Source organism: Diplotaxodon limnothrissa, linkage group LG5, assembly GCF_057381915.1.
Source record: "Diplotaxodon limnothrissa isolate DT_005_m linkage group LG5, D_limnothrissa_male_GT1.1, whole genome shotgun sequence".
In the NCBI taxonomy this organism is placed as follows: Eukaryota; Metazoa; Chordata; class Actinopteri; order Cichliformes; family Cichlidae; genus Diplotaxodon; species Diplotaxodon limnothrissa.
In genome coordinates this window covers 34,756,233-34,774,904 of record NC_140600.1, presented here as the reverse complement: position 1 = coordinate 34,774,904, position 18,672 = coordinate 34,756,233, and the positions used below count along the sequence as shown (strand labels likewise).

The following is an 18,672-nucleotide window of genomic DNA, read 5'->3' as shown; positions in this document are numbered from 1 at the left end:
GATAAACCTCAAATAATTGGTTGCTTGACCTAATCGCCCTCATTCATTTCCACTCCTCGTGCCTGTCAAGCCTTCTGTTCTCATAGAACGCACGATGAGGCTAACAATATTGATACTGTCAGATTTTCAACTCCAAATTCTTGTTATTTTCAAAACAGTGAGTTGTGACTTCACACAGACAAAAGCAGGCTTCTCATTTCAAGCCAGTTACCTACTGATATTGCCAGCTGAAATCGCAGCTGTCACTAACATGCTCAGTTTGTCAGCTTTAGTTTTCTAATTATATTTCGCTCCATGAGCACTGGTTCACACAAAGAGCTTTGATAAAGTCTTAAATTGGCACTTGCATAAATAACTGGATCTAAACCTCTGTTTCTCAGGAAATAGTCAGAACTCTTACAATGCTACTCCTTCAGACTGAACTGAAAGAGCTGTATTGTTTGCTGTGCTTCAGACTAGAATTAACGATATATATCTTCAGAATGAGATGGCAGAAATAAGATTCTGCTATGAGCATAAATTACAGTGCAGTACTTCTTGGAAATTAAAACATATAGACCACCTTCCAGACTCATAGTAATTGAAAATCACGTATCAATATAAAACAGAGCATGTGTTTTAAAGACAAAGTCAAAGGGGGGGTATAGTGTATAATTTACCTTTAATATTATTGACATACATAAAATTCAGAGCGAAGCATTACTAAAGCACCAATCCTGTTTGGCTACACTGCCAGCACTGCAAATCAGACAAGTGCATTGCTGGCTTTTCTGCATGGAGATTCAGTGATTGGGTATGCGACTGACTACCTCTGAGTGGCTGCTGCCCACATCAGATAAAACACTTAAACAATTACTGTCTTATCTGCTGTGGTGGGAGAAGGGTTTCTGGCCTCATTATGACCAGATTAGAGTGAGAAACAGAGCCCAACTCACTGTTCACTCCTGATCATCAGTCCACTGGGCCCTCAGGTGACACTAACCACATTAAAGTCTTTGCAGAGACAGATACAATAACAGTTAAACCTAACCAGCATGGTTTCCCGTGGCTGGAAAACCTCACTCCAGTGTAGCTGAAACAGAAACTTTGAAAAGAAACAACCATTGATTGTTGTGGTAAATTAATAAATAATAATAAGTAATTGTTCTGTAAAATGTTGCATTTATTAACCACTATTCTTGTCAGTAACAGAATTTACTGTTGTTCTTTTTTACCTTACATTTTAGGAAGGTGATTACAGTTTAAATGTTACCCAGGACAGACTGCTATTGCACTAATGCTGCATGCAAGCACAGATTGAATTAATAATATATATAACTTTACATTCAAAACTCAACTAATAATAACATAATAAACTAGAACAACTCATTTATAGAAAAGCCCCCAAAAATAGGAGAAAGTGAGACATGTTTTAGGCAGCCAGTTCTCACATTTCGTCCTCGCGTTTCTCTTTCTGTGTCTGCCTCTGTCTTTCATGTGCAGACAATGTGAAAAGACACTCAGAAATTCAACAATAGCAACTAAAAGAATAATGAAATCTTAATGCTGTCTTTGTACTGTCAAACACACTCTCCCGCTCTCTTTCCCAGTCACTCTCAGTGCTTTCACGTTGTCATTTTTTATTTCTTCTGAACCATTCTTCCACTCTCTGCGTACATCTCTCCCTCTTGTCCTCTGCAGGCCAGTCGGGACTCGCGCTTTGTGTTGCAGGCGACTGTGATAGCCGTGAGCTTCGCTTTACCGTGCCCTTACATATCTCAACTCGACAGAGTTCCATAAGAGTTGTCGCTGGATGTCTGAATGTGCTCTGTTGCCTTATTTGACAGAAATATGTGCATTCTTCCTGTTTGTTTCTGGTCATTTGATAAACAAAATGTCTGTATTTCGTGAATAAATACATCTCCAATTACAAAACTGGAGTAGAAAAAATATTAGAATATTACTGTTGATTTCCTTTCGGCTCTGCTGAAAGCCTCTAGGAATGTGCTAAAAATTCTTCAATGCAGGAAAGACCCTACTCTGTCTTTGGTATCCACAGAAAAGCCTCATTAACGGTTAGATGGACTTCCATTACAATTTTTTTCAGCTATCCATGGTAGCAAGAGGATAAACTAATGACTTGATGGATCAGGGTTATCCACTAACTCTTCAACATGCACTATTGCAGCAGCACAGAGGCAGGCTTGTGCTGAAATATCTTGAAGGGGGTTTGAAAATGTTTCACATATTCGTACACTGTGTTGAACTGAAATAGTTCCAATGACTTTGACTGACATTAACTGCTCAAGCTTTAACATCAAGTCATGTATTTTAGATGTCTGACATTTAGATTTATGTTCCCGCCACATCCTGATTAGTGTGATCTCTCCTTTGAATTTAGTGCTGATTATTATAAAAATTATTGTTTCAGGGGGTTTTTTTTCCAACTAACTTGATTTGCACATATAGCATTGTGGTTGCGAGCATTGAGCTAAATCAGACTCTTAGTTTTGTTTTTATTTTATTACTTAGATTTAGTTTACCAGTTTCATTTCATTTTTGATGATATAAATAGCCATGACACCTTATTCATTGAGGTTTAGTTCACAATTTAAGAAAACAATAAATGGTACAGTGGGGCAAAAAAGTATTTAGTCAGCCACCGATTGTGCAAGTTCCCCCACTTAAAATGATGACAGAGGTCAGTAATTTGCACCAGAGGTACACTTCAACTGTGAGAGACAGAATGTGAAAAAAAAATCCATGAATCCACATGGTAGGATTTGTAAAGAATTTATTCGTAAATCAGGGTGGAAAATAAGTATTTGGTCACCTCAAACAAGGAAAATCTCTGGCTCTCACAGACCTGTAACGTCTTCTGTAAGAAGCTTTTCTGTCCCCCACTCGTTACCTGTATGAATGGCACCTGTTTGAACTCATCATCTGTATAAAAGACACCTGTCCACAGCCTCAAACAGTCAGACTCCAAACTCCGCCATGGCCAAGACCAAAGAGCTTTCGAAGGACACCAGGAAAAGTATTGTAGACCTGCACCAGACTGGGAAGAGTGAATCTACAATAGGCAAGCAGCTTGGTGTGAAAAAAATCAACTGTGGGAGCAATCATCAGAAAATGGAAGACATACAAGACCACTGATAATCTCCCTCGATCTGGGGCTCCACACAAGATCTCATCCCGTGGGGTCAAAATGATCATGAGAACGGTGAGCAAAGATCCCAGAACCACACGGGGGGACCTGGTGAATGACCTGCAGAGAGCTGGGACCAAAGTAACAAAGGTCACCATCAGTAACACACTACAACGGCAGGGAATCAAATCCCGCAGTGCCAGACGTGTTCCGCTGCTGAAGCCAGTGCATGTCCAGGCCCGTCTGAAGTTTGCCAGAGAGCACATGGATGATACAGCAGAGGATTGGGAGAATGTCATGTGGTCAGATGAAACCAAAGTAGAACTTTTTGGTATAAACTCAACTCGTCGTGTTTGGAGGAAGAAGAATACTGAGTTGCATCCCAAGAACACCATACCTACTGTGAAGCATGGGGGTGGAAACATCATGCTATGGGGCTGTTTTTCTGCCAAGGGGACAGGACGACTGATCCGTGTTAAGGACAGAATGAATGGGGCCATGTATCGTGAGATTTTGAGCCAAAACCTCCTTCCATCAGTGAGAACTTTGAAGATGAAACGAGGCTGGGTCTTCCAACATGACAATGATCCAAAACACACCGCCCGGGCAACAAAGGAGTGGCTCCGTAAGAAGCATTTGAAAGTCCTGGAGTGGCCTAGCCAGTCTCCAGACCTCAACCCCATAGAAAAGTTGAAAGTCCGTGTTGCTCGGCGACAGCCCCAAAACATCACTGCTCTCGAGAAGATCTGCATGGAGGAATGGGCCAAAATAGCAGCTACTGTGTGTGCAAACCTGGTAAAGACCTATAGTAAACGTTTGACCTCTATTATTGCCAACAAAGGTTATGTTACAAAGTATTGAGTTGTATTTTTGTTATTGACCAAATACTTATTTTCCACCCTGATTTACGAATAAATTCTTTACAAATCCTACCATGTGGATTCATGGATTTTTTTTTCACATTCTGTCTCTCACAGTTGAAGTGTACCTCTGGTGCAAATTACTGACCTCTGTCATCATTTTAAGTGGGGGAACTTGCACAATCGGTGGCTGACTAAATACTTTTTTGCCCCACTGTATTCTTCACAGTTGAAAAGATCAAAAACTTGTGTGCGTAATTTGCAAATTTGATCTAATTTCTTCTTTTCCTGCTCCTCTGTCCTTCTCTGTGTAGACCATGCTGACTGCCATCTCTATGAGTGCCATCGCTACCAATGGAGTAGTGCCAGGTGGGTGAGCAGACGCTGGCACCACACAGTCATCGCTGTTTGAGTCTGTCCGCTTCTAAATTTCTCTTTTCGCTGATTGCTTTTGGCACAGTACACCCAGCGCAGCTTGATATCTCCAGAAACATTAAAAGCTTTAGTCTGGGATCTTGTGCACTTTAGCTCCTTGTCACGCAACATTATTTACACAAAATAAAGCATCAGCCAAATGCTTGTCATGAAGATCTGCATCGGCAAGTTTGTATCTGAACACAGACACATGAACGTGCATATGCAGGCTAGCTACATTTTATAAGCGAGTTTACATAGTAATGATGGCCTGCATCTTACCAGTTGGTGTGCATGCAGCAGGGGTCAGAGCAAATTACAGGCTTGTAGAGAAGTGTGGAAGTGTATGCCAATTATAACTGTCTCTGTTATAACCAGTCCCAACCCTTGTGCTGCTCCAAAGTGCTGATTAAGGTCTATTTATTTATGTTCAGTTAATTTATTTGCACACTGCTTGTGCATTTGTGTATAACAGTGTGATAAGATGCAATAACAAGAAAACCTTTTCTAGCAAATTCAGCAAAAATTACAACTGTCAGAAAGCAGTCTACCAAAATAAAAAAGCATTACAGAAAAAACTATTTTCTATCATTAATGTATGGAAATCGTTTTTTAATTTTAAAGAAATCTGCTGGATATTCACTGGTGTACACAGTGGACAGTTTTTTAAACATCTCTCTTGTTCTTTGTTGTCAAGTTTCTTTTATTTGATTGTGTAAAATGTTAGTCGTTAAAAGAGACAAAATTGAAGTGAATGTCTGCACTCACCATGGTGACATGCTAATGTCAAAACTAATTAACAGATACAAAAATATATGTATGGTTCAGCATGAGATGTCATCGTTTAGTCTTCTCACAGACAAAGTTACCCATTAAATGAGTACTTCAGAGTGATTTTGTGCTGTTCGTGTAGCTGGAGGCTCCTACTACATGATCTCCCGTTCACTGGGCCCTGAGTTTGGGGGAGCGGTCGGAATCTGTTTCTACCTGGGGACCACGTACGCTGGAGCCATGTACATCCTCGGAGCTATTGAGCTCCTCTTGGTGAGAATGAAGCCCTCTTTGTGTTCACTCTCTCTGACTTTGTTAATGTCATCACCAGGCAGTAACATGTTAACTTTCTTTTCATTTCATTAGTGTAGCATAGTTTATTAGTATTTAATGCCATAATTAATATTATGGCATTTGTACCCTCAGACCATGCAAGTGGTTAAAGAACAACAACAACAATAATAATAATAATAATAATAATAATAATAAAGTCCTGTCCACGTTGTTCAGGTCTCTGTCTTGTAACAGCTTCACCTCTTTCTGCTATTCACCAATGTTTAGAAATGAAACGCATGTGTGAAAACAGCTTATCTGCTAGTGTCAAACATCCAGCCTGGAGTGTGGAAGGACCATTTAAAAGTTGACTCACCCCATCATGGCTCAACCAATCAGCGATCACCAAGTCTTAGATAGTCTTATGAATCATATTAAGTGATGCACTTCTCCTCAGGTGAACTGCCTGTTTTGAACCACTTATTTATTCTGGAACTGATTCTGGTTAAATGCTCGTTTTTGGACGTTTTTAATACATCCCAAACAGCTGCCACATTTATTTATTTATTTTTTGAGTTCACTTCTATGTGAGTGAGAGAGAAAAGCGTCTAATATCCTGTCTATTTGAAATGACATCCATTTCAAGCTTATTCATCCGTGATGTCACAAGACCACGATGACCTAAAAGAAAAACGATGTGAGCTGCCAGGTTAGTAGACGATGACCACTCAAATCACAGCTTTTTCTTCCCTGCAGTAAACCCTCCAACATCACATTTTGACAATTTTTACCAAGGTGATAACACTGTCAGACCCGCAACTCTGAGGGGAACTTTGTTGTGCTCCAGTGGCAAAATATTACCCTTTAGATTCAATTATAGTGGTAATATATAAACGATTTTTGCACCATGTTGTTCTGGTCCGAGCAGATTTGAAGCCAACATTGGAAACGTTTCAATGGTTAAAGGCAAGGAGCCAAACAAAACCTCTAGCCCAGAGGTATTTAAACATTAATCACTAATGTGTGCAGGGAATGTGGCTAATCTTTTCTTTCTGTTCTTTGTTTTAACCAGGTAACAACAAACATTTTCCAGTACTAATTTACAATTTTGTTTTCACGTGATTGTTCAGTGTTGTAATATAAGCTTCTTTTTTTTGCTTGTTTGTTCATTTTAGAGTGAGTTTGTTTTACCCTTTTCCAATCTTCATATTAAGTGTGTGTCAGTCTTCTTGTCCAACTCTAACAACTGTGTATTTCTCCAAATGTCAAATTCCTCCTCTGAAGGTGTCCTATTATGTGCATTTCCAGATCAAAGTGTGTATTCCTGGACTCTCGCAGAGTAGCTTTGTATGATTTACAGTTCAAAATAATCCTTGTTTATCTTTCTGGCTGACTTGGTGTTTGACTTTGGCCACAGTTAGTATCGTTATCTGCCTTCATAATAGCATAATATCTCCACTTTAAATATATATTAAAAAAATGATTTGATAGATTTACTCCTGTAGCTACAATGACCTGTATTGCTTGTTAATCTCATCCATGCTTGTTACTATTTTTGTTGTTCAGCAGAAGGAATATGATCCCTCGTTTTTAATCCTGCCTGCAAACCTCTGGCTGACTAAATTTTTCTAAAGAGGGGAATAGTTATTAGAGAGTACAACAAGTCTAGTATAAAAAAAAAAAGAAAAAAAAAGAAACCATAAAATCCTTAATTTAAGTATATTCATTGAAATTTGGGAGGGGGGGGGTTGTTTATTCCAACTGGTCAGACCCACATCAATGAAACTTCTGATATTCCTGAAATCCAATCAGTGCAAAGTGAAACAAAAAAAAATGTTACGCTTCTAACGAATACAAAGCAGAGTATTTGCATGTTCTTCTCCTTTGGTTGATTTTCATCATCACTTTGCTTTGAAGCTATTTTCTTCTCGCAGTATGTGCTCTTCAATGTGAATTCTGATTAGTTTTTGAAATGGCGCGATCTTTCATCTCAATCTTTCGCTTCTCTCCTCCTGTTTCTCGTTCTCCTCCTCTGCCTTTCACTCCACACTTCTTCCACTGCAATGCCTCCATGTTGCATGGGATATTGGGTAATTATGCAAATACTGCATTATAAGGGATGAAGACACTGCCTGAGTAACAGGATCATTCCTTGAAACAGCTCTCATCACTTTGGTCCACTGTTATCAACTGTCATTTTTTATTGTTAATAATATTATTCTGGATGCCTCTAATGGATATGGAGTTTGATCGTGTCTGGAGGTTAATTCTGTCTTCTGGGTCAAAGCTGGCTTAGTTTCCATTGTAAAATAACAATCCTTGCAGAATTGTAAGGAGCGGATCTCGAGGAAGACTGATTTGAATATGTTTCATCCTTCCACCCAAGTCAGGAACACAAACTGATGCTGCTATTTTAGGAACCATGAAGAGTTCACCGTGAAGCCACGATTTGTTTGCCTAGTGATGTGCTGTTCTTAGCATTCAGCCAAATGACCGAAACCACAACTCACTGCTTGTTCTCTTGTTGCTCTTCATAGTGATAAAGAGTGTTCAGGCTGAGAGAAAAAAGACACAAATTTCCACACTTATGTAACAGCCTTGCAATGAATCATCTAAACCTGATGACAGATAGTGACGGTCTAATTAGGGGTTTACCATCTATCTTCTGACTATTCTTAGACTGACCCGTAGTAAAAGTGTAATAATGGCAGTTAATGTTTAATATTAATACCATGCTTGAGTTGTTTAATTAAGAATTAAAATAGCAGCCAGTAGTACGAGTTGGTGCTTCAAGCTCCAGTAGAGGACTTTTAATGTGACATCGCATATATTCACACTTCACAGAGTTGTCCTCTTTTACTCATCTCATCCCTCATTGCCTTTCTCACCTTTTTTATTATATCCAAGCAAGCAAGCAATTTATTTATATAGCACTTTCAGACAACTACCAGGAGAAAACAAAGTGCTGTACACTTGACATGACACAGAAAAAATGATACATTAAATTAAAAAAATATATATATACATCTTTCTTTTCCATTTAGCAGCAAACAGTGAGGTAGAGAGGCAGGTTTGTAACCTGAAAACTGCCAGTTTAAATCCCCAGACAGGCCATAGAAGGTGAGGAGTGAAAGTCGCACTTCCACTAAGATGTCCTTGAGCAGCAATGATATTTTCTGGATTTTTTTTTTAAGATAAAAGTACTGCTGATTTCCCTGGATACATAAAGTCAAAGATAAATAAATAAGCTCCTTTCCTCTGCAGATCTACATTGTGCCCAAAGCAGCCATATTTCCCCTGGAGGGCCTAGAGGGTGCTGAGGCCGAGGCCGCCCTGCTTAACAACATGCGCGTGTACGGGACCATCCTGTTGACCTCCATGGCCACAGTGGTGTTCGTTGGCGTAAAATATGTTAACAAGCTGGCACTCGTGTTTCTGGCATGCGTCATTCTCTCCATCTTGGCTGTCTACGCCGGAGTCATCAAGACCGCCATGGATCCACCTGTATTCCCGTAAGCAGTTAGAGCCAAGATAATCCAATATTATATAAGCTGAAATGGTAACAAAAGCCCAGACTAACACACATCTTATCTACATGCTGTTTTAGAAAAAGCAACACATAATTACATGCTAGGTTTGGAGAACATGCCATTATTATATCAGTGGTACAAAGGCACCAGCACTAATTTGCCTTATTTTTTATTTTACATATTTAAAAATTAGATGAATTTACCTGAAAACTAAGTGTTATAATGTGATACCCATCATTGTTTTAACCTAGGTGTCAATAGATGTCAGAAAACAATTTAAAACAACAGATATTGTTTAACTATAAAATTAATTTAAAGAAGAAAAAAGTCCAAATAAATTGTTTACATCAAACACGCATGCACAAAAGTCGCTACAGCAGCAGTATTTCAAAATTGTGTGCTTTTCTATTCCTCTAGGGTGTGTGTTTTGGGGAATCGCACTTTGGTGTGGAAGTCCTTTGATGTTTGTGCCAAGACCATTGAGACAGCTAATGGGACAGTCACAACCCAGCTGTGGCAGATGTTCTGTGATTCACCTTTTCTCAACGCTACCTGTGACAAATACTTTGTTGCCAACAATGTGACTGAGATCCAGGGCATCCCTGGGGTCACTAGTGGAATCTTGGCAGGTTGGTTCATTCGTTTTGGATCCAATTATCATCTTTCTATACTGCTGAGTCACTGACAATTCATTGGCGTTCTTTTCTAGATTTCTTTTTTTTTAAATGAAATGTTTACGATAAAATACTTTCTTAGGTCTGAATGTCCTGTTTTTCCCATTGATCTGTTGTTATAGTACTGGAGTGTCCATCAAGAAACACTCCAGTACGAGCAGCTTTAAATGTTGTAAAAAGAACTTAAAAAGTTGATTCATTTTTCTAGATATTTGCTTTCAGATCTTTTTAATAAATGTTAAAAATGGTGATTTAGTGTTACAAAGACAAAGTAGAGCAAACTTATTTCTTAGCCTTGGGCTTCCTGAAACCCTAAGAAAAACCACAGCTAGGCAAACCTTGTTTTACCCTGGTGTAACAGTAAACTCTGAATTAAGGAGTCACACTTAAAAGTCACTTTAATTTTTTGACTTTATTTTTTAGAGATAAAACATATCATATTTTATCTCCCATTTTTAGGGGGAGATAAAAACCTCCCAAATCCACCTACTCAAGCAAAGTAATTCATGTTTCTGTTTTCTGAAAGCATCTTTTTTTTTTTACTGATTTTAATAAACTAATTAGAAATTGTAAATAGTGACTAACTCAATTTTGAATGGCTGAAGAATAAAGTAAATTTGTTAATTAGTCATGGAGTTCAGTCACCAATTGAATATTTGGCTAACATGGAAGGATTAAAAACACCTATTTTCAGGTTCTGTCTGCATGAATATTTTAATTCTAGTCCTCTCTATGTTTCTTCAATGCCAATCCAGACAACCTGTTTGGAAACTACTATGAGAAAGGGGACCTCATTTCCAGGGATAAGATGGAGTCAGTGGAAGACCAGGACGATCCTCTAACCAACGCTAACCGCTACGTGTTAGCCGACATCACCAGCTTTTTCACATTGCTGGTTGGCATTTACTTCCCGTCTGTGACAGGTGAAAGCATAAACTGTTCTGTCCACTTAGTTTTTTCTTATTGTTGTTCATCATTGACACATTTATTAATTTGTTTACTTATCAGTGTGCTGCTGAGTGATTCTTTTGTTAACCATCTGAGAAATGGCATCCCTGGTGTTGTTCTCAATGTCAGACATTTATATTTATTCAGCTTGAGTGAGTTTAGCTGAAATTACTACATTCTGCTGTTTGTAGCACACGTGTTTCTACAGTATGTGCACAAATCTCTGATCTTGGTAACAACTGTCACTTCACTGTCTCTCCAGGGATCATGGCTGGATCCAACCGTTCTGGAGACCTGCGCGATGCACAGAAGTCAATCCCCATTGGAACAATTGCAGCCATCACCACCACCTCTACTGTCTGTATCCTTTAACAACTGCCGTGACGGCAGTTGTTATGCACACACACCACTGCATATACAGTGGGGAAAATAATTGTTTGATCCCCTTCAATTTATACGTTTTCTCACCTATAAAGAAATGGAGAGTTTTTATGATAGTGTCCCTTTAACGGAGAAAGATAGAATATCAACCAAAACTCCAGAAGAAAAAACGATACATAAAATTCTGACTTCATTTGAATGTCATTAAATGAAAAAGTATCTTTACCCCCAAACAAAGTATGACTTAGCACTTGGCAGAGAAACCATTGTCAGTTTGATGTAGCTGGTCACCCAGTTTGTACACCTAAGGAGGAATTTGCCATTGTCTTGGCTGTTACTTAATAATTCGAAACTCCAGCTCCCTCCAAAGATTCTGTATAGGATTGAGTTCTGGAGACTAGCTAGACCACAGGTCAGCAACCTGTGGTTCGCAACCCATATGTGGCTCTTTAGCTGCAAAATGTGGTTCATGAGCCATGGGCTAGGATTAGAGTTACACATATACCGGTTTATTAATTGATTCTCTCCCAATTACAGCCATCATCTGCCCATCTTCCAGTTGTGCTGCTCTCTTTCTCCCATTGTCTGGTAGGAGGAGCTAAAATGGCTCTTCTAATGTTGAAAGTTGCAGACACCTGCACTAGGTCATTCAGTGACCTTAATGTGCTTCTTCTTTAACCACTTCTTTGTTGCCTTGGCAGTATGTTTTGGGTCATTATCATGGTAGCTGACCCATCCACAACCCATCTTTAGTGTTGTGGCTGAAGAAAAGAGGCTCTTGTCCAACATTTTACCGCCCATTGGCCCCACAATCCAGTCAAGTTATCCTGTACCATCAGCAAAAACAGTGCCTCAAAGCATAATGCTTCCACCTTCATGTTGACTGGTGAAATGGTTTATTCAGCATTTCTCTTGCACCAAACAGGAAGGATCGAGTTGATCCCAAAGAGCTTGATTTTGATTTCTTCTGACCAAGACACCTTCTCCAAGTCTTTTCTGAGTTCACTGGAAAACATCAGATGGTCCCATAAATGTGTCATCTTAAACAGGGAGACAGCAAGACTTTAGTCCATTACAGCGTAGTGTGTTACCAATGGCGTTCTTGGTGACACTAGTCCCAATCGCCTTCAGATCATTAACAAGTTCTTCCTGTGTAGTTTTGGGCTGATCCACCATCTTTCACATGATCATCCTAACCCCCACGAGGCAAAATCTTACATGAATAATCACAGCTATTACCTTCTCACCAGGCTTCTTGTTGGTGGTCTTGAAGCCAATTCCAGCCGTGTGCAGGTCTAGTCTTGTCTCTGACATCCTTTGAATACTCTTAGCTCATACCCATGGTAGTGGGACGTAAGACTCTGTGAAATGGTACATATATTTATTAGTTTCAGGTTGGCCATTCTTGTATTTTGCTCGTTTGTGTTGTTGTGTTTGCACATCTCTGTTGCTTGTGGGGCTCGCACACAAGAATTTCACTCGCATGTGCTGTGCCAGTGTGCCTGCACATGTGATGTGACAATAAAAGTGATTTGATTTGATTTGATTTGATTTGAAATGGTGTTGCAAGTTACAATTATTTAGTGATTGATTATAATCTGTGTGCCACATGTACAATACTTAAACAAATACTGACACACAAATATGTAATGATTGTTTTTTTTTTCAATATTTAATTTTAAGGTTTCTCTCCATTAAAATGAAACTACCATAAAATTAGAGAATTATCATTTCTTTGTAAATGAGGACCCTCTCAAATTCAGCAGGGGACTGAATAATTATTTCCTCACTGTACCTATATTTTATGTCTGGCCTTGTTGTGATCAAACTTGGGATAATGAATTTGTAGTGGTATTTAAAACGGATCAGTTCATAAAGGACACTGTAAGAAAAGGTCAAGTTTACAAATTTTAGATTTTAACTAACGTGTCTGCACAAACGCACTCACTGGCCTGCAAGAAGCCTCATAATTAAAGGTCAGCATTTTAAATTTGAAAAGGCCATAACTTCTGTGATACCAGTCTAATGCCCTCAAGTAGTCCAAAATATGAATCTACCATTCATGAGAACACATTTCCTATCTTTGTTTAAATCATGGCAGCTGGCTTCTGAATAATATTGGTATTATAATTTGGTATTAGAGTTTGAGCTATTTTGTCATGTGAAACCTTGTTAATATTTCAATGAATGCTTTAAGTTTTTTTCTCTTTGTACAAAATTCTTGAGCACATGTCTGCCATTTATGTGCTTTAACATATAAGGCAGCCTATACCGTGTAGTCTGAAGCAGCTATAATGGAATGGCTGATCTGATTAGGATCTGATTAGGATCTCTAATCACATCATTGAGCTGCCTATGCACTTACCAGTTAATGAAACCAAGACATATTACATGCAATGTAATATGCATCTTATCTCAGAGATTTACTACACAAAAACGATTGACGTCTTTCCTCAGCAAATGCACTTAATTGGTTTATCAGATAATTAAGTGCATCTTCAGATGGAACGGTTTATAATTCTTATAATCACTAAACCAAGGCTCACTAAAAAGTGTTGAATATTTACCATTTATTTATATCGTTATGAAATGACTTTACTTTCTTGAACCATATTTGCTCAGACATGTCCAGTGTGGTTCTGTTTGGTGCCTGCATTGAGGGTGTGGTCCTCAGGGACAAGTAAGTCTATCCTTGATTGAATAAAAGTCATCCCTAAATACAACAATAAGTCTGAGACTGACCACTTGGTTAATCGTGTTTAGGTTCGGAGAGGGCGTCCATGGGAACTTAGTGATTGGCACATTGGCTTGGCCATCACCATGGGTGATTGTGATTGGCTCTTTCTTCTCCACCTGTGGAGCAGGCCTCCAGAGCCTGACGGGAGCGCCTCGTCTCATGCAGGCCATTGCCAAGGATGGCATTGTGCCCGCTCTTCGGGTCAGTCTGTTTTCTTCTTACAGCAGACTTCATAGAAGAAGTGGACATAGTGAAACCAATGGGCAAGGGGCTTTAAAGTGCATTCTTTATAATGGCCAATAGGTGGTGACTCCCCTGGGTCAAAAAAAGAAACGAAATTGTATGGAAGTATGAGAAAGTTACTCTGTTTCTTACTTGATTTAGCTCAGAAAACAATATCCTAATGATTTTATGTATTCAGTTATTAGTTTCAGTTCTTCTTCACTACACAATCTTGTTCATTTTGTAAATTATTATTTTATTTACAGTACAAAATATAATAAATCGAGGTCTCTTTGGACACATTAGTGATTGATAGTTTGCTAATTTGTGAGTGTGCATTCTTGGGGATGGATTTGAGCTGAGAAGAACCATCACAAAAAGTATTAAATCTATTTTAATCAAAGTCTCAACAGTTAACTTACTTTTATCAATGTTATATTCAGAGACGTGCAGTAAAACAATTGTATTATACACCAATTTTCACATAGAAAATTGATAATGAATCAGTAAGGAAAGTAATCAGAGTAAATTGAATCAATAATGACATTAGTACCAATAAAGTCGTTTCAATATTAAATCCAAATAGAGAACCTAATATGTTCTTCTCCTCAAAATAGAAAAAAGCAAGAAGGCCAAGATGCTAACTGTGAGGCTTCAAAGCATAAATGCATAGGTGTCATCACCACTATTACATCCTCTGCTTTCATAGAATCTGTTTTGTATTTATTACATACAGTCAACATATACATGTAATGACTTGACTAGAATTAAAAAGGTAGAGGAAGATGTTTATGCAGACATACTCCTAAAATAGAAGTGGTGTAAACATGTTTTCTGTGCCGGCATTGTAGATCTTTGGCCACGGGAAGGCCAACGGAGAACCCACATGGTCCCTCCTGCTGACGGCTTGTATCTGCGAGAGTGGGATCCTCATTGCCTCCCTGGATGCAGTCGCTCCCATCCTCTCCATGTAAGACTTGGGAAAAAAATCCTTTAATTTCTTGCCATTTGAAAAAATAAATAGATTAAGGGGAATAAAACCGTGGGGGATTTCAGAGCAGCTGGTCCCCTGTTATTACTTAAACAATGCAAATACCAAATTTTATGGTCTCAGAGGGGTAGACCACTTTTCTGCTTTGGTAATGCAGTCATAAATACAAGTGAATGTCATAGATGTTAACATAACAGCCCTTCTGGATTTCAATGAGTGAGCTCTTTCTTATATTGTTAGAGTAAGTAAGAAGAGGTTTGTTATATCCTGTTCATATGTGTTTCCTGCAGGTTCTTCCTGATGTGCTACATGTTTGTGAATCTGGCATGTGCACTCCAGACACTGCTGAGGACACCAAACTGGAGACCACGGTTCAAGTTCTACCACTGGTCAGTTCACCAACAGCAAAGTGAAGGAACAGCTGAATTTCAAGATTCACAAACGTTTTATATTGCATGTTTCTGTCTGCCTCTGCATTCCACTCTATAGGACTCTTTCCTTCCTGGGGATGAGCCTGTGTCTTACTCTTATGTTCCTCTGTTCCTGGTACTACGCCATTGTCGCTATGGTAATTGCCGGTTCCATCTACAAGTATATTGAGTTTGCAGGGTGAGTGTTTTTCTGTATCAGGTGTTTTTTTCAGTTTACTTTATTTTCAGTTAGTTTTCTGACTGAGTTTGAGTACAGATGGTAGGTGTCTAATTAGCAAATCTTAACATTTTTGTTTTATTGGTTGAGTTGTTTTTTATTCTATATGTGATCTTCCTCAGACTTTATACTCTAGGTAAAGTTGTTCAATAAACCTCTTCAAAGTTTTTTTGCAAGATTTGAGTTCAGTTAATAATCATATGTATACAAATACTTTCTCTGTGTACACTACCAGTCAAACGTTTGGGCACACCTACTCATTTAATGTTTTTTCTTTATTGTTACTATTTTCTACATTGTAGATACATACTGAAGGCATCAAATGTATGAAGCAAGATATATGGGATTATGTAGCAAAGAAAAAAATGTCTTATGTCTCTTATTTTAGATTCCTCAAAGTAGCCACCCTTTGCTTTGTTGACAACGCTGCAAACCCTTTGGCCTTCTCTCAATGAGCTTCATGATGTAGTCACCTGAAATGGTTTTCACTTCACAGATGTGCCTTGTCAGGGTTCATATGTGGAATTTTTTGCCTTCTTAATGGGGTTGGGACCATCAGTTGTGTTGTGCAGAAGTCTGGTTGGTACACAGCTGACAGCCCTATTTGACAATTGTTAGAATTGATATTATGGCAAGAACCAATCAACTAAGTAAAGAGAAACAACAGTCCATTATGACTTTAAGAGCTGAAAATCAGTCAGTCTAGAAAATTACAAAAACTTTGAATGTGTCCCCAAGTGCAATCACAAAAACTGTCAAACTCTATGGTGAAACTGGCTCAAATGATGACCGCCCCGGGAGAGGAAGACCAAGAGTCACCTCTGCTGCTGAGGATAAATTCATCTCTCTAAATTCATTAGAGTTCATATAAATGCGACACAGTTCCAGCAGCAGACACATCTCTACATCACCTGTTCAATAACTGCTAAGAAAACGCTATTACTAAGGAAGAGCAACAAGCAGAAGAGATTTGTCTGGGCCAAGAAACACAAGGAATGGACATTAGATCAGTGAAAATCTTTGCTTTCATCTGATGAGTCCAAATTTTAAATCTTTGGTTCCACTTGCCGTGTCTTTGTGTGACCCAGAAAAGGTGAACAGATTGTCTCTACATGCATGGTTCCCACCACGAATCATGGAGGAGGTGTGATGATGTGGGGGTGCTTTGCTGGTGACACTGTTGGGGATTTATTCAAAATTGAAGGCACACTCAATCAGCATGGCTGCCACGGCATCCTGCAGCGGCATGCCATCCAGACCGGTTTGCATTTAGTTGGAGCATCATTTCAACAGGACAATGACCCCAAACACACCTCCAGGCTGTGTAAGGGCTATTTGACCAAAAAGGAGAGTGATGGAGTGCTGCACCAGATGGCCTGGCCTCCACAGTCACCTGACCTAAACCCAATCAAGATGGTTTGCGATGAGATGGACCACAGAGTGAAGGCAAAAAGGCCAGCAAGTGCTCAGCATCTCTGAGAAGTCCTCCAAGACTGTTGGAAAACCATTTCAGGTGACGACCTCATGAAGCTCATCGAAAGAATGCCAAGAGTGTGCAAAGCAAAGGGTGGCTATTTTGAAGAATCTACAATATAAAACATGTTTTGAGTCTTTTCACACTTTTTTGTTAATTATATAATTCCATATGTGTTCATTCATAGTTTTGATTTCTTAAGTGAGAATCTACAATGTGAATAGTCATGAAAATAAAGAAAAAACATTAAATGAGAAGGTGTGTCCAAACTTTTGACTGGTAGTTATTTTAGATGGTATTTTATATAAGGTGGTTTCTGTTTTGTTTTGTCATACTTAGTAAAAATGGTCTTTCTTTCCAAGTTGTAATTTTTGTCTGTAATTTAAATGGAAACTGGTGTTTTTTAGGTTTTATTTCCACTAACAATGTTTTTTTAACTTTCCTGCCGTATTACTGTTTCTTTCTTAGCAGATCTCTTAGCATGTAGTGCTTTTTTAAAGCAGAGCAGGTGTGCTGTTCTGTTCTTACTTTAGCCTTAGTTCTGTATCTTAGGTGTAGCATCATGGAAAAGTGAAGGAAATTTGATCATATCTGTGACTGAAAGACCGTAACTAATCAACCATGTTTCTAGTGTTATCGTATAGACCTATACACACTGAGTATTTAAATGCTGTGATTCCTTGTGATCATGTTGCATTGTGTCAAACTGTCATCTAAAAGGGGATTTGTTTCGGTGGGCTGTCTGTATCACTGTCACTTCTTAAATTCACAGTGAAGCTGCAAAAACTGTTGTTCATGTTTTGACTGACAAATATTGATTGGCACTTGCCTGTGTCACAGTGCGGAGAAAGAATGGGGCGATGGAATACGGGGTCTGTCTCTAAGTGCTGCACGTTACGCTCTCATGCGGTTGGAGGAAGGTCCCCCACACACCAAAAACTGGAGGTATGACACACGTATGCTGTGTTGCTGTACCATGACTCTAATTACCGTAGGAATTAACCACATGTCTGTGCGCTTTCTCATTTATTCACGTAATAGGACCCTTCTTGTCACAGCTGTCGGAGAATCAAGTATTTGTAAATTCATATTAACATCAACCTTTCTTGCTATTTTTTTTCTCTTTCTCTCCTTCCAAACAAGGACTTTTACTTGGCCATCTCAGCCTTTCCTTTCCCCGTGGCTTTATTTGTCTTTTCACAGCTCTTCCTGTTCTTTTCATTTCTCTTCTATTTTTTTTCTACTCCGTCTTATCACTTCCTCTCCTCTCTGATCTCCCTTCTCTTCAGGCCTCAGCTGCTGGTGCTGGTCAGTACAGATGCAGAGCAAAATGTGGAGCAGCCTCGTCTGCTTTCACTGACCAACCAGCTGAAGGCAGGCAAAGGTCTAACTATTGTTGGGACAGCTCTAGGGGGCACGTTCTTGAACAACTATGAACAGGCGCAGCGTGCAGAGCAGGTAATGTTGTAAATGACAGCCTGTACCTCTTCAGTCACTGGAACTTATTAAACTTTTCAGCACAATGCATTGCAACAACAACAGACCAATATCTGCACTATTGTCGCTAAAATCCAGTTACAGAAGCTACTGTAAACAGAACTATACGATATTGTGTCACCACA

At 39.0% G+C, this 18,672-nt stretch overlaps 1 protein-coding gene across 1 annotated transcript in view; it reads left to right on the top strand.

The window, feature by feature from the left end:
* Nucleotides 1-18,672, top strand: part of slc12a5a (solute carrier family 12 member 5a) — a 190,907-nt gene that overhangs the window by 159,387 nt on the left and 12,848 nt on the right. Inside the window, exons 5-17 of the mRNA XM_085353479.1 lie at nucleotides 4,302-4,356; nucleotides 5,315-5,445; nucleotides 8,710-8,957; nucleotides 9,393-9,604; nucleotides 10,405-10,572; nucleotides 10,860-10,958; nucleotides 13,601-13,658; nucleotides 13,742-13,916; nucleotides 14,789-14,907; nucleotides 15,219-15,317; nucleotides 15,418-15,537; nucleotides 17,891-17,995; nucleotides 18,340-18,508. Of these exons, the coding sequence (XP_085209605.1) occupies nucleotides 4,302-4,356; nucleotides 5,315-5,445; nucleotides 8,710-8,957; nucleotides 9,393-9,604; nucleotides 10,405-10,572; nucleotides 10,860-10,958; nucleotides 13,601-13,658; nucleotides 13,742-13,916; nucleotides 14,789-14,907; nucleotides 15,219-15,317; nucleotides 15,418-15,537; nucleotides 17,891-17,995; nucleotides 18,340-18,508 (1,758 nt within the window). The remainder of the gene's footprint in view (nucleotides 1-4,301; nucleotides 4,357-5,314; nucleotides 5,446-8,709; nucleotides 8,958-9,392; nucleotides 9,605-10,404; nucleotides 10,573-10,859; nucleotides 10,959-13,600; nucleotides 13,659-13,741; nucleotides 13,917-14,788; nucleotides 14,908-15,218; nucleotides 15,318-15,417; nucleotides 15,538-17,890; nucleotides 17,996-18,339; nucleotides 18,509-18,672) is intronic.